General features: G+C 46.2%; 1 protein-coding gene across 2 annotated transcripts in view; it reads left to right on the top strand.

Moving 5' to 3' along the window:
* Window positions 1-16,078, top strand: part of LOC131262199 (sericin 1-like) — an 81,567-nt gene extending 65,489 nt beyond the window's left edge. For both annotated transcript variants that reach the window (XM_058264148.1, XM_058264149.1), the window contains 3 exons: window positions 5,386-5,649; window positions 8,971-9,470; window positions 13,171-16,078. In XM_058264148.1, the coding sequence (XP_058120131.1) occupies window positions 5,386-5,649; window positions 8,971-9,470; window positions 13,171-14,458 (2,052 nt within the window). In that variant the 3' untranslated portion in view covers window positions 14,459-16,078. The remainder of the gene's footprint in view (window positions 1-5,385; window positions 5,650-8,970; window positions 9,471-13,170) is intronic.
* Window positions 16,079-16,824: the final 746 nt, after the last annotated feature.

Here is a 16,824-nt window from a genome sequence, read left to right on the forward strand (position 1 = left end):
GACGACGGTTGCAACCGGATAGGAGTGCATTTCCCGATTTCTCGAGTAGGCCAACACTTGACCCATCTCGAAGGGAGTACCATCCGCATCGTTATGATCGTGGTTTCATCGATGACTATAACCGTCCGAGCCCCAACGCGTAATGTGCGAGATTAATGGCCGTCGATGGCCTTTCTTTAAAGGGGGATGCTGTTGATGTTGGCGCGGTTTCAAAAGTGCATTTTTTAAGGTGTTAAGCTTGAAGTTTATGAGTCCGTCCGGGTGGAGTTTTTTTTTCTCTCTTGGGGTGTGCGTTTTTATGCTACTGGGCGGAAAGTGCTTGTATTCTTGTGCCTATCGAATGTGGTGTGTTTTGTCAACACATCCCCCAGTAGGTTTGAATATTACAAATCGATAAGTTTGGTATTCGTGTCGTCCATTTTGTCAACTTATAAATCTCTCCTTTGAGCTGCAATAGGGAGCGAGTTTCTTCGTTCGCCTTCGCCTGCATTTAATCGATCGTAGCATTTTACTTTGCAACCCGTATTTCATGTGTGTATTTTTTATAAGGTGTGAGAAAGGTAGTGTACAAAGTAGTAATGCACTCCGTTCACCACCTTCTCAAACAGGGCGCGCATTTAAAAGGGGCGAGAAAATGAATGTAAAACATGGTGGTGAGCTGTTTAAAGCTGGTAACGATCGTCGATTACTGTTCCGAGCTGGGGATTGATCAATTTTTTTAGGCTCTTGTTTTCCACTGCTCGTACCAAGGTGGCACAAACACATATGGTATTTCTGCAACCAATGGTTCAAACTACGTCACCGGCGGCCCGTGCGAGCGAGGCGTCAAAAGTGTATTTTGCGAAATCAGTACCTACACAACCGATTGATAATTTACACTTTAATCCACTTTGGCCCCGTCGCGGGATTGGCTTATCCAACTTGGGCTTGGGTGGTGAACAAGTGAATAAACCAATGCTGCGTCGGTAGCAATCGCCATTTTGTTGTTTGGATGGTGTGGAAAAGGGTTTGTAGGTGAGAGAAATGGCCACAATATGTGCCTCGAAGGAATGTGCAGTAAATTATGGAGGCCTTTAAATTCCCAGACCCCCCCATATATGGGGTTTTACGTTGTATTGTTGTGTGTTATAAATTGTTGTTATTTGAGACCATGCTTAGCGGTTTTGCGGATGAAATTCCTGTTTGTTTGGAAGACTCCAGCGTCACGAGGAAGTTTACGGGTTTTGGACACAATTTTAGTGATTTTTGGAAACAGAAAATTGAACACAGCAATTTAGAAACGCTACTTTGCTACGGGTTGTTTGCAAGCATAGCACACCCAGCATATATTATTTTCCGATCTGCGAAGCAATCAATCGTCTTTGTACAACAGTATATTTTAAGCTGGCGCTTTGGCAAACCGCAACGCATATCTAATTACGGAGTAACGCTTCCGCATGGCACCGAAGAACTGGCACAGAAAAACAAACCATTTTCGCCAATATTGACCAGAGATCGGCCGTAGCCCGGTCCGTTATTATGTGCTGGCAACGCGACGGCGGCAGCCAACAGGTTCAAGCTTTGGAAGTGATCCGAAGCCGGTGGTGGTAGCTGTGCGATCCCCGGGGCTTCCCGCAATCCGTTGCGTCGCGTGCGAAACGACGGGGCGGACGGACGAAATGGTGGCGAAAAATTTATTACTAGGAAAGCTGCACTAAATCACTTTCGCGAAGTCGCGATCCGCGGCCTCGGTCCCGGTTCCCGGCGACAAGAGAAACCCGTCTTCCGGTGTTGGCGACAGCGGGGTCTGGCCTTTGGTGTAGGGTGTGGGAAGAATATGCGTTCGCGAGTGTTTGAATTGGTTGCTCGCCAAGTTCGGGCACCGGTTTGCATTTTCTCCTCGCTAAAGATATGATCGGCAACGGAGTTCTTAAAGCAAACATAAGAAAATGCGAAAATACCCAATCGAGATGCTTCAATGGACCGGAAGTCGTACCATTTCTCTCGCTAATCGTTTTCCAACTTGAATATGAGAGCGATTTTATTTTATGTCGAGAAAAGTAAACTATGCTTCACAAACATTCTGTGTTCTTTTGAAGAAGAAAAAGCAGGAAAAGTGCATCCAACTTCCTCAGATGGTAAATAAGGAAATGGCATAACGTTTCATTAACGTACCATCTTGGCTGAGCGTCGGGTGGCGAAACACGGAGATCATCACCAGCGTGATTGAACGTGATGATGACGGCTGAATGAAGCCATTTTGGCTGCGCGTTGCAATGATTTATGGGAAAATTTACTTGTTTGCAGACTGACGAGAGTTTTGTTTTTCACGCGACAAACAATCCGTTGACAGTTTTTGAGGAATGACTGCTCCATCATCCACTCTTGGCGGAGGTGGAGGTTTCAGGTTTCTCGGATAAACACATAAAACCTCAGCATAACAGCTGCTCCGTTCACTTCCAGTTTGTCCACGAAAGTAGACGTTTAAATATTAATTTGTGGTTTTATTGTTATATGATTTCGTGTGATAATCAATTTTTAGCCACTACTACAACAAATTGATATGTTTTCGTATTTGTACCAATCTTGCTGTTTGTTTTGAACATAAGGAGTAAGTTTTAATTACTTTTTCCATCAGCAAGACGTACATTTTAATTTTTGGGAAACTTGACATTCTTTGAAAATTTTAATTTAAAATAATTCAATTAGGTTTAAGAATTTGAAGTGGATTCTTAAATATGAAACCAACATCAATGTTGAGTAATAATTCGCAGCATTTGGTGCGAAGTAATCGTATCTTATGCAATCGAATCAAAACTAGCCTATTTAACAACTTTCAGATTGAAAGGCGTAGCTTGATCCAACTCGTTCCAAAACTGATCAATCCCAGCCCGTTTCGTACAATCCGGCGAGTGCAGTTTTAATGCATTTCATGCCGAAAGACGCCAACCATCTCGAACCCTTTCACGATGAGATGTATGTTTTCCTAGCACTCAACACAGCCGCTGAAAACTATGGAAAAGCTATTGCTCCATCTTTTGCCCCTTCACCGTTGGAAAATGACTGTATGAGCTCTCCTTCTGTCCAATCATCGGTGGGTTTGCGAAAGGGCATCAGAATTAGTGGCCAACGTTATTATTATCGAACATCGTCGGAGGTCGACATACACACACTCGTACGCCGACGATGTGTGACGCAGGGGATCGAAAAAATCAAATCACGCTGAAAAATGTCACCAAACCAAGCTTTCAAGCCCTCCATCGCTCATTGACGTGAGCCGGGCCCCGCCCTGCGCGGAAATGAAATGATGTGAAAGTCACGCGAAAGAACTGTGCTTTGTTTCTCCGTGCTCCGAAGGTCGAACAAAATTACACGTTTCAAAACGGTGTGTCCCGGACGACGAATGGGGGGAAAATGACACTCCCGGGGCGGTGAAAGATGTTCCGAGAACGGCGCCGAATACCGCAAACCGTGAGATCCCGGTTCGGGGGGAGAGACAGAGCCCACGTCACAACATTCCTGAGGTGCATAATTGAAATAATTTCAAGTTTATCTTGCGTGGACAAACCCGGCGAGAAACGATCGTAGACGGCGATCAACGTTCTGTACTCTTCAGCATGCAATTATGCAATGTGCAATGGGCTAAGATAATCCGCTGCACCACCTAGACACCTTTCGCAGATCATACACATCCGCTCGCAGCCAAATTACGGCAAACGATAGAATCATTTGTAGTCGTCGACGTCTTCAAACGTCTGTTGCCCACAGTTGGATAAAAATCTCGCATCGTCTTGCGAAAACATTCCCGACTGTACTGCACTGTCTGCCCTTATGCGGGCCCGGTTTAGCAACCTGCGGTTCGGTCGCAAAAAGGTGACAAATTACTTTATCTTTTGGCGTGTCAGAATGCCCCTTCCCCCCCCGGGGGAAAGGGAAGTCGACGGGTTGGCGTCGCTTGTGAACTTCAAGAATGGAATGCTGCGTGAAACGCACGGAGACGAACTAATTAATTTCGCCTAATTTAAAACGAGAGCGGGATTTTGAAATAAACCCTTTGGTGCGGAATTGCACCCGAAACATTTCCATTGATGAGAGGTGAGGTTCTTGGGCCGGACCTTTTTATAATTTGTTGTAATTAATCGTTATCGAGCACGTCAATTTACTCGCTTTCCTTCTGAATGTCGATCCCGAATGTGTTCCTGTGTCTACAGCCTGTGGTGGAATATTTGATGGACATCTGGTTATGTTTCGACATGCTGAGGCAGTCTGACTTTGCCTGTTCGCCAATCGTAGCAGGAAGCTTCAAGTTCGGAATGTGTGTAAAGGTCACACTCAAGAATATATTTGTCTAGGATATATGAGGATTTGTAGTATCTTTACGTTGTTTTTTTTTATCCGGATGTGGGCTTAAAATTGTTCTTCTACTGACACTCTTATAAAACAGTAATGAGAAGTAAATGTAACAAAATTTCAACTTTTCCTTCTTTTCCCACTCCCAGAAGCTCTGGTTTTGAAGTCGCGCTTCGGCCGTTCTTTGCAACTTACAAATCCTTCAACCTGTCACTTGTTGCAAATCGGCAAGTTGCTCCCTGTCATTTGGCCGATTTTCTTCGCCCCTAACTCAGCGCTCCGCCGGTGAATCCAATTCGATCCGATTCCCTGGTGGTTGACATGGAACCCCCATCCTCTTCTCTCCCTCCTCATCCTTGGACATTCTACTATGTTGGACCAATACGGGCAACCTGCGTGTTATGTCGCTCATTAAATGCAAATTTGTTGCACTCATTTCCGCCAGCAGGCCGTGACGACGCTGCCCAACACGCTGTCGCCAAGCCACCGAGCGCCTGAGAAGACTGACTGGACTCTCGCGTGGATCAAGAATGACGAGCGCTTTTGATTTTTGTCTAGCTGTCCATTTCCCACGTCACGTGATTCGCGGGCAGAACAAAACGAAAATCTATGTGTGGGCACGGTTTGTTTTTATAATGCTGATCCACGTAGTTTTATGCTTAGCAGAACAAAAGGTTGAGCGGTTAATCGCGTTGGCTTTGCGTGTGCCGTTGCCGGTACGGTAGAGGTTAAGGTCCTAGGCGTTATGCAACCAACGTCATTGTGGATATCCGGTGAATGAGTCTTCTTTTTTATGTAAGCTTAGCGACAACGTGCTGCTTGCATTTTTGTTTTATGTGAATGTCTCAAACGTGCACTGAACATGCAATTGTTGCGATGTATTATTTGCAAAACTCTTACCCTTACTTACTCGAAAACATTAATGGTGTTTTTAGTGTCATTTCCATTACTTCTTTTTAAAAACTTGTATGCGTTTAGTTGAATACTGAACCCCTATTATGTTAAGATAAACCGAGTTGTCGACTTTAACGTTATGATTCTATTTTTCTTTCCCAGGAATGTCAGAACCTGATCGAGGAGAACCGTCGACTTGTGAGCATAGCGACGGCCGCCAGCGGAGGCGGGAATGGTTTGGGCGGCACAGGAGGAGGAGGCGGTCCCTATGCGCTGGGAGGTGGTGGTATGCTGGGCGGTGTTGGCAGCGGATCCGGTAGCCTGTCTACACTGGGCATGGGTGTGCCGAACGGTGGCAACTACACCAGCGTTGAATCTGTGATCCTGCAAACCCAAGTCGAGACGCTCCAATGGCAGCTGAAGCAGGTAAAGCGAATCAAATATTGTGCCTTTAATCCTATAAATGGTTTTGTAGACGGCCTAGAGTAGACGAGATGCAATAGCTACTGATACAAATCTGTACGATCATTATGTAAAGTTGCCTCAAATCAATTCCATAATGCGCTCTGTTAAGCCATTTGGATGTAGTAAAACACAACCCGTGCAGACGCCATGTTTTGCGGACGCAAGATTAGTGGAAATGAGGTGTAACTAAGCACCGTCTCGCTATCGGAATCGAATTGCGACAACGACCGTGCATCTTCCAGCCTTTGCATCCAAGGGCCGAAGCTAAGTAACGACCTGTAACCGGTTTGTATTGGTCGCGTTCAATGTTCCACCATCGCCTCCCATGCAGAGTCTAGACATTGGCTGTATTTCGTAATAAAATGCGGACCCTAATCTTGTTAACAGAAAATCCATGAACCAGTGCGATTGTTAATTAGACGGATTTGGAGTAGAAACTCTTTCGGACAGCACAGGGGAAGGGTTCGGTGGAGACAAATTGGTAACCGTTTGCTTGCAAAGTGCCGGTGGGCTCGACGCTTGGTGGGGTGACTAATTACCAGCTGAATATTTAATTCACTCGCCAATGTTTATTGCCGGCAAAAGGTGTGCATGATGTCGCGTTTGGAACTGTATCGTGCTCTGCTGGGCTTCCATCGGAGGCTCAATTATTCAACCAGTGACATTTGTCCAAACAAGTAGCTGGACACCAACTACGTACACCCGGGCGTTGTATGTTGTCCGAAGGGGCGCTACCGAACCGCCGGGTGGTTCAGTTTCATTCAACGGTTGGTTGACCATCTCGGTCAACTATCACAGTCCATCTGTGCGTAGTGACGCCCCGAGTAATGAAGTCACATTGGCTAGAGGCTGTACCTTCGGGTCGCGGTGTTTAACGGTTCCATATCTGCATACGACCCACCGAGGGACAGGTTTAGAGGTTAGAGTGGTTTTGTTCTCTCATCCCAGCGAGTGGGATGGATGTCGTTATTGGATGCTTAAATGTTCAGTTATGTTTGCTGAAACCATGGCGGAGGGGAGTTTGATCTTTTCTACTTCCAGGAGATTCATCGGCAAAACTTCCGAACATGGAAACTAGCTGCATTTGGGATCCTTGTGACGTCGGCCATCCGCATTTCGACGCAGTTCTGGTTTGCATTCACCCTGACAATCGAAAAGTGCATCAAATAAATTAACGATGTTTCTTCCTCAGACGTGTCTGACCCGAAGTACTTCAGTTGCAGTGGATTGCACAAAAACCTACATAATGAATGGTAGCAGTGGTGGATAAAGATCACACCAGTCCGAGGCGAGAGCCTTTCGTCACCGTGAAGAAGATCTTCCTTTTGAGATCAAAGAAACATGTGATTGTTTTGGTTTCTTCATCATTTCGTATGTGCCAAGCGGCGGCACCAAAGGTTTGTCATTCGCATGCTCTCTGTGGCGTAATTTGGGTTCAAGTTTAACTCACCATTCCCAGCAGACACACTTTGAGGTGAACTCTTGTATATCCCTGGAGAGCGTTGTTGCCATACGATGACTTAGCGAATTGGGATGGATGTCGCTCTGTACCAGAGAGCATCTGTGTCAAATGTTACACGCTTCGCTTTTATGAACCGACACAGAGATTCAATAAATCCTCACGACGTTTACGTTGCGGTTTGTTTTCGCGAAACCCGAACCCACTGGCATGCATCCGCCGTATGTTCCGTTAGAGGCTGATTTAACGGAACAGATAGTTTGACAAGACAATTATGAGCCGTCCTTTGCCAAGCCAGACAGGTACTGTTACGTCACCTAGAACGCGTTGTTCGAGAATGCCCCCCAAATTGGAATGATCCCTTTTCTGGGAGGTGTGATAGATGCACCTAAAATTACTCTTCATTTTCTACCGTTTTAAGCTGCGTTTTAATCCACTCGAAAGCTGCGGGCTCCGCGGCATGGAGTTCGTCAGCCATGTGTTGGAACTAACCATCCGTTCCACACCCGTTCCACACCCACCCCCACCGACTGGAGCGGCATCGTTACCCGTGACTGATGGTGACACGATGCCGACAACACGGGGCTGCTCTTCCGCCATTTAAAAAGCGACAGAGCCGATGACAACGTCTGCTGAAACTATTTGCTCCCGATTCTCTGCTCCATTTATGCTTAATTACTGATCGGCAATCCAGCGCGATAATGTCGCGACGGAGTGATGGAAAGATATTTTGGTACCTCTCCCACCCCCCGCCCAAAACGCCCCGTCGGTGACGGGGGGAGCTGGTGGTTAGCTAACATTAAGGTTCGCACGACGGTTCCGGCCGGTGAAAACTTCCTTTTTGATCCATTCGTAATGAGTGGCGCAGAGTCTTTGAGTTGACAAAGAAGTGTTGTACATCGCGTCATCAATGGAAACAGATGGGACCGATCAGGGCAGACGTCGTTGAGACAACGCGTTTGCTAGTGTTTTATTCTAAGTTACACTGTGTATGATTTTCATCTTTGGTTTTTATACTTTAACAAAGTTTATCAATAGTATGAAGCAGAACACTTTTGACACTCTGTACCACTGATGCGATTATCTTTTTGGAAAGTGGTTGTGTTCACATGTCGCTCTCCCAGTTGAACACGGATTGCGCCTAATGCATTAAGTTGAATGAAGATATCAGCATCGGTTTGCTTATGCGCTGAAGCAAGCCGCCAGCAAGACATAATTCCGGTAGCTGAAAACATAATGCACAGCATCCTTCACACGAACGAACGATATTTATGATGCGCTGTTCGTTCACTCACGTGTGTTTTGGTGTTTAGATTTATGCTGTGTTTGATGTTTGCGCGTCTTGGCGACGTCTTGGCATTCCATTCCAACACCTACCCACATTAATTCCCATTCGGATGAAACACCCACCAAATGTAAAGTGTGTACAAACAGAGAACAGACAAAGTCGGGGTTAGGAGAGAGAAGACAACCTTAGTTTATCAAACCCCGAGGGATTTAGTCTCGAAAATAAGTAAAAAAAACGGGATGAAGAACACTAATGTACAACTACAGTCATGTTTTCACGTGGATGGATAATATATTTGGAAGGAAAGTGGTAAATGCATTATGCATATTTAGACAACACACACAAAGGGAAATGGGCTAGCAAACAATAAAGAGTGTGGTTAAGATTTGGGAAAAGAATGTAACATACCAGATTCAGTATAGCAGATGCGTCGAGAACATTTCTTATCTCTTCTGGAATCATCCAAAAAGGTTTAGTTAAATCTGTTTAATCCTCTACCTCTGTAACACACTCTTTTTTCCTTCTCCCATTGTAGGTCGACTCCAGTAGACACATGTACCGGGCAGTGATGGAGGAGGTCGTGCGGTTTCTGGATCGTTGCTATCGTTCGCTGGACGCACTGCAGAGTGGCCAGATTGGCCGGTCGAAGAGCGTGCTACAGGTGTCGAAGACGAGCAACGGCGGCACGCAGCATAACCACAATCACCACCACAGTAACAACCATCACCACCACGACTCGGACAGTAGCAGTGCGAGCAGCCCGCGGGCCCGAAGCAGCACCAACCTGGTCGATGTTCACCAGAAAACGTACACCAAAGCCACCAATGGACGACTAGATCAGCAGAGCCAGCACCAGAACCAGCACCAGCAGCACCAGCACCAGCAGAAGCAACAGCATCAACCATCCTCGCTGACGTTGATCAACTCGTCGCCGACCTCGAGTCAGCATGGCGCACCGTCAACTCACCCCGAGGACGATTGCGCCGTTCCGCCATCACCTGCCAGCTCCTATAGCACCTTTAGAGATTTTACTTGGTACGTGGTTTGGTTCGATGGAGAGTCTGAGAGTGACTTTATTTTATTATAGAAGGCCAAAAGGAAAGGCATAACCATCCTTTTGCTGACAACACTGCTTTCTCTGCTTTTGCGAACATGCATCCCAGCGTGTCCCAGGTTTTTCAAAGAAAGCAGAAGGGCCTAGAAAAAAGAACCCACACGCAATGTACCAATTCACGCACAATTCCTACGACTTTTCCGTTGGCGTCTTAAGTTTATTTGGGTTTCACACTTTGCGGCCTTTCAAAACATCGATGCACCACCATCGCGCGCACAAGTGGCCCGTTAACGTCTCAATACATAAATCGAGTGCTAATTTATTGGACACATACGTTAATTGCCTGTCGTCGTCGTCGCCGTCGTCGCCGGTGCCGGTGCCGGTGCCGGTGTCACCGTTTTCGTCGCCGATTGACATGCTCTGGGGTTTGTGTAGAGAAATTCCTCCGCATCTCGAAACGTCACGTTCCGCGCGGATCCAGCCCGCGGGGTGTCGACTATGGTTATATTTTTGTGTCCAACATGCTCGTTTATGGTGCATCTTTAGAGGTGGATCTAGTTTGGATTTAAATGGAATATTCATTACATATATCTGACAAAAACAAACGCTGAGGTACGGATAAAATAGTAGCATCTAGATTTGTTTAGAGATGAAAATTGTTCAACAATGCACATACCGGCCTAAGAATATTTGAAAGATGAAAATCTGAGGGTAATCTTTCGGGTTTACACAATTGGATAAGTTAGTACCAGAGTCGTGATGAGTATATGATATTGTTTAAACTACGTTAATCGCGTAAGTACATTCTGTTTAAAGAATGTAAAAAGTTAGATCTAGGAATCAAAACAACGAGAAGATTACATGGTTTTTTAAACAGAACCTTTGAAACAGTATCCAATTTAAACGATTAGCACGTCAAATGTACGCCAACTAAAAGCTTATTAGTCGTGACAAGAAATTCCAACTCCGTCTAAAGACACATCCTGTTTCGAAATGTATCTCTCTTGCGTTGTACATCGTTACAAACAAATGTTTTTCCAACAGTTGTCTCTTACCCATGCGTCGGGAAGGTCGACTATTGTGTTGTCAAAAATCAAAAGAACTAGGTTAATCAATTAGATGCGCTATTCTTGGCAAGGAATTGGCCCCTTGCGCCGAAAGGGTAGGGTGCATATCCGATCAATTATTGGCGCACGACAGACGTCGGTTGAAGAATCTTTACTTCATTTGTTATATCCCCAAGCTTGCGCATACGCCGGATTCATCCTCCGCTGGGCAACCATCTTCGAGTTTTTCGGGTGTCGAAGTCGGTGGCGCAAAATGGACGACTTTTGCACGTCGACGCATAGCGTCACGAAAAACGCCTCCCCTCTTTACCGGGGGCGCACGCACGCAAGGGTCACTGTGTCAAATCCATTACGAACCATTAAATCCGCCACATCCGGACCCCGATCGACTGCGACCGAGTGGTTCGTCGGATCCAAAGGCATTCGCAACTTGAGCACGGTACTGGTTTAACTAGATCGAACCCTTGGGGAACGAGGAATTCTCTCTGGTGGTGTAGAAGGTGTTGCATCGATTTATCATCATCAGTCATCGGAGGTGTTCAGCTGGCATGAAGCAGACCCGAGCGCCACATGCAGACAGCAACGCCGCTCTCGCAATCTAAAAGGAAAGGATTTATCGGTGGTGTCTTTGGAGTGGAACCTTGGGAAGACCAACCTGCAGCATCCTTTTCGCGTGTTGCGCACGCATCGCTGACTCAGCGCACCGCCTCCGTCATTAGCTTAGTCTTAGTAATCTGACCAATTTTGTACCCTCCCGGTGGACGACGAGGTTATGGAACTCGCTGATTGGAGACAGAAAACTCGACTCCTTCGGCGCAGTATGTCACCAGGAATGTGGCCAGAATGGTGAATTATTGTCGAAACCATTTCACGCCTGATGAAGTCTTCGGCCTCACGTCCAGCCCCGTTTTGGACGGTCTGCTTCGCATCCCACCGTCCGCTTCCGAAGCAATACAGACACGCGTGGCACCGAAAATTCGCGCGTGGTGGACAACCGCTTCCACCAGGATGGAGAGTCGGTCACGTAGGGCGTGAAGATTTTTCCGTTCGTCGCTCCTTTTCTCCAATGCTCCTCTAGCGTTGGTCGCGTGATCTTTAGTCGCATTAAAATGAAATATTCACGGCTTTGCCACACCACGTGCGGCCCCCTCCCCCCTCGGGGCTAAATTTGGTGGCAGCAGGAAGCTGTATATTTACGATTGGCCGGTCGGCGATAAATTTCACCCGATCGTCAATAAACCTCACGTGTTTTTATTTTACATTCTGTGTTTTTTGCCCGTTTTGTTTTGATGTTAAAAACGATCGACAAACAGAAGGAGGACTTTCCAGGTTAGGATGGATGATTTCGGGAGGGACGTTCTGTATAAACGTGCTGCGATGGTGAAGATCGTGTGATCGGCAATGTAAGCAAACGGGGAATGTAAGATGGTGTGTCCATCTGTGTCCGGTGGGGCTAAACGTGTATCACGTGCTTACGTTCGGTCGATCCCTTGGAAGACACGGGAACCGACACCGACGTTGCTGGTCCAGCACATCATTGCATAACCCGGCGATTCGCCCGCCACTGCAGACCCACAAATTACCGAGCGCGGAGATTGTGGGACATAACTTTTCGTTGTTGACAAACTTCTGTCGCGTCGAGCGTTAACGCCGATAGATGTTCTGGAAGACGGGGTGGAATTATTGGCGACACCATTGCACCCTTCGCTAACATCTGTTTACTTCCAACGGAACATTAAGCGAAAACTATGCGGCGAATAATTAATGATCCACGAGAATGCGCCTGGAAGGAGATCGTGTAAATTGGTCCATGTTTTTTAAATATACATAGAACGTTAAACTAGTTTCTTTGATCGGAGAACGATGATGCAGGATATATAGGATGTTTAAATTGTTTACTGCTGTATGATCGCATTAATTTTGTTTATTGATGTTGTGCTTGTGTACACAAAATCCTGAAGTAGAACAGGTTCTAGACAAGTAAAACTAAAAAAAAGGAAAGATAAATATCAAATAAATGACGAATGGAATTAATTCATCGACAACTCCAATGGAATATGACGCCTCTAGCAGCGTGTATGGTTTTGCGGCTTGCAGACACTTATTTTTAACTCCTTTTTACGCGCTCCAATTGAACCGTCTGTCAACTCGGCGAAGTGTCGCCCGGGCGGATGTACGGCCAAGTGTGGCCGTGGACGGCACGGGGCTGTGGCAGATTTACTCGCACCAAGCGTGTGTCGCGATGTGTGCTAGAAATGCGATACTTTGGAGGCCCCTTTCGGTGTCGGCCTTCAACGGGCCGAGTACTTGATACGTTTTCCCGCTTTTGCCATGGCAAATGGAGTAAGAAGAAGAAAAAGAAGAAGAATCGATGGGACGAACGGGACACCATCGCCCGTTGATGTCTTCAGCAAATCAGTTCAAATATAAATCAATCCTCCATTCCTTTCCTGCCCCCATACCATCCGTTTGGCATGGCCGATCATTATCCAATCAGACAAACCCACGGAACTGCGGTTCTTGGTTCTTCGGGTTCGCGTGAGAGGGTGGTGGAAAGAATTTCGGTCGTTTTCGAAAGTAACATCATTTATTTTATTCTCTACGTTCATTGCAGGCGACGCTCACCGAAACGAACCCAGACTCTGCCAATTTCCAGCAACGAAGTTGACCCGGAGAAGCTGGCCCAGGAGGCGTTCCGTCTGCTGCGGACGGTGCAGAATCTGCTCAACACCCAGGAACCGACGCTGGCCCAGTCGACGAATGCACTGGACAGTCTGATCTCGGCCTCTACGGCGGCTTCCAGCTGCGGCAGCAGCACCACCCTCACCGGTGTCGGGCTTTCCGGTGCATCCGGTGCGGTTCTTGGCAGCACTCCGACCCTCACCGGGAACGGTAGTATGGGAGGAGGTGGCGCTAGTGGGGTCGGTGGAGCCAATGGGGGGCCGCTGGTCAACACACGGAGCAATGTTGGCTTCAATCGGAAGATGAACATGCGTGGAAGTCGCCTGTCGGTGCGTAGCAGCACTGCCGATTCCGTGCATTCAACGTCCTCCTCGACGAAGACGGAAACCGATGAGGACAATACGGATCGGCCTTCGCCACCGCTGCTCCTGGCCCACCATCACCTTCTGCACCATCAGTCGAACGGGGTGGGAGGTGGTGGAGCGAATGGTGGTACCGTGGGCGATGGTGGTGGTGGTGGTGGAGGCAGTAGTAGTAGCAGTTGCAGCAGCAGCACTTCCGGCAATGGCAGCATCACCGGGAGCAGCGGGCATCATCACCATCACCACAATCCGGCGCACCGGTATAGCGCCAACATCGAGCGGATCAAGGAGATGATGATTTCGAGCTCGGCGGAAGATGAGAGTGGGTTCAGCTCGATGAACTCGTTCCAGGAGATCGGGTTACCGCTGGTCAACTCCACGATGCTGTCGTCGGTGGGAAGCAGCCACGGTGTGAGCAATGGCTCCCTGGGCGGCGGTTCGTCCTCGTCGACCGACGGTGGCAGTAGCAGCAATAGTGGCGTAACCGGTGGCGGTACAAACACCTTCGGCGTGTCGGATGACTCATCGGAGCTGCGTGAAAATACCGTCATTCCGACGACACTCAACGGTGGTGGTGGTCACAGTGGCAATGGTAGCGTCAACAAACTGGGCATTCCAGCCTCGCCGGCCAAAGCATCGTCGACTGTCAGCTCCGTGAGCAATGGGAGCGCCGTTGCCGCCAGCAGCACCACCACGGCACCGAATGGATCGCCACTCCGGGTGACACAAACGGCCAGCTACGAACACCATACGCACTTCGTCAACCACCGCCGATGGGACTCGGCACCGGTAGTGCCACCGAAGCTGAAGATCCACGCCAGCGAAACCGACACCGTGTCACGGGTGCTGTGGGTGTAGCAGAGATAGAAACGGCACGACGGTGGAGGACCCCTCACCGAGCGCCGTCGACCGTCAGGAGGATTCCTGGCATTTTTGTCCTTCTGTGTCTGCACCGTGTAGCTGTCCACCCGGTTCGCCTATTTTTATAAACCAGTTCTACTTCTTCTATCGCCATTAACTCCATTCGATTTATAACTTCCTCGCATCGACACCCCATTTTTTGTTTTGGTTTCAATCACCCAATCTCAATCAATCCTTCCCAAACTACAAGCAAGCACTTCAAGCAGGTCGAATATAACATTACATTGATTGCATTTAACTATGAGCAGTAACTGGCGGTACCTTTCTACAGGTCGCAACCCAACCGTTCCATTCTGGAGTGCAATGGACAATGATCTGTTGTTACGTACGAGCGTGCGGATGTAATTCCGGCCACAGTTTTCACAGTGATTAAACTTTAACTTATCGAATGAATGTAGATTAAAAACAGGGAGAAAAATCTTACATAGCATTTCGCACGAAAGCGAAATACCGTGAATTTGTACATTTTAAGAAGTCATGTAATAAGAATCTAGGAATAAAAGGTCTGAAGCGCATTTGCGTACTTGGCAAAACAAGTACCCGTGCAGCCGGACCTAGGCATAAGTGGGAAACCGATTTATTCGACTACACTGCGTAAGGATAAAGGGAAACGAAATGAAAACTGTATTCCACGACGTTTCGCAATTCGCTCGAACGAGGAAGAGGAGATATTCTCTTTTTTTTATTACTACACACAACCAAAGCTGTCAATATATACAAAGATTCTGATGAAAATTGATAAAGATTGTCCCGTGAGGGACAACAGAAAATGAAATAGTGGCGCTTCCAAAGGGGGTAGAGGAAATCAAAACGATTCGAAGAAATTCGTGTGTGTGTTGCGCAACGTTAGGCAGCATTAATCTGATCCCATGAAACGTACTCTGGGTAGGGACATAACTCTACGCACGAATCGGTTTTAATGTGTATTAATTATGATCATCATGTACGGTAGATTAACAATTGATAATTTTATAGTGAGTCATACTGGGCCGTATTAGATCTGGAGAAAATAAATGATAAACAATTTTGTTGTATCCGCAAGAACAGGGAATCAAGTTTTTGTTTATGTGTCCTTACCGAGGAAAAATAGAATCGCCGTAGACATAGACATAGTGATGAAATGCGTAGCGTTATAGTAGGAAAGCTATGTCACAGTACGACCTACAACCAGCATTTAAACCCATAATTATGTAATAATACAAGATACGTTTTATTTTATCAGCGGATTGCCAAGACGGTGGTATTGACTACCGGGAAGCGTCCAAAACTGTAGAGTAGAGGTGAACAATAGCTACTTACGTAAATTATGAAACACACTTTGCAACGTAGGAAAACAAAAGTAAAAAAAAAACATAATGTGAGCAAATAATAAGCCGCTGGGCAAAACAGGACTTTCGTAAAATTAGACAAACAAACCAAACAAACACCAATGCAAAGTGATAACGTACGGTTAGGGATCGCTTTGCCGAACCGATAGCGGTAGATGATATTTTTGAAAAATTCAGTTTTTCTCCTTCTTTTCATGGTACAAAATGATAGTACACCCTTTTTCCAGTTCCTCCTGTTTATTATACAATTTTCTCCGTTTTAACGTATAGTTTTCTAAAACCCACGAAAGGAACGAATTTTTTTTTGTTTGGCATTTTAATTTAATTGCGTTACGTACGGTTCATTGTTAAATTCAGAAGAATAACTAAGGCCGCCTTATTTTGAGGCACGGTTTATACAAGCAAAAATGTAACCACATGAAAATGTTGGTGTTATCAATATTCCATTTTAATCGTTTCTCAAACAACTAACCTCTTACTATAACAAGTACTACTACTACTACACTACCACAACTACTATTGCAGCTATGAAGATTTTCGTCACTGGAACGTCGAACTCTATTGCTACCAACTACTACTCAAACTACTAAAATGAAGAATAAAATGCATCAACAGTCTACACCGAAGGTTTGCGAAATTTTTTGCTGGAAGAAATGTAAGAATATTCATCAACAATTCAAACAAGGTTTTTCTTCACATTACAGTGTTAATTAAAAACTGAAAATTATTTTAATTTATAAACTTCCCTTAAGTATTATAACGCAACGGAAATTCGGATCCGAAGTGTCGGTTTGTTCAAATTATGTTGATGAACCGGTTTTGAACCGGGAAATTTGAAATTGAAACGGTTCGCGAAATATATCGTCCATTAGAAATGTTTCAAATTTTGAATTTTCATTTTTCCGTTACGAAGTGCTCCTTTCAATTAAAAAGGGTGAATTTAACAGAATTTGTAACGATAAGTTGCACCATGTC

The sequence above is a fragment of the Anopheles coustani genome, chromosome 2 (assembly GCF_943734705.1).
Source record: "Anopheles coustani chromosome 2, idAnoCousDA_361_x.2, whole genome shotgun sequence".
Classification (NCBI taxonomy): domain Eukaryota; kingdom Metazoa; phylum Arthropoda; class Insecta; order Diptera; family Culicidae; genus Anopheles; species Anopheles coustani.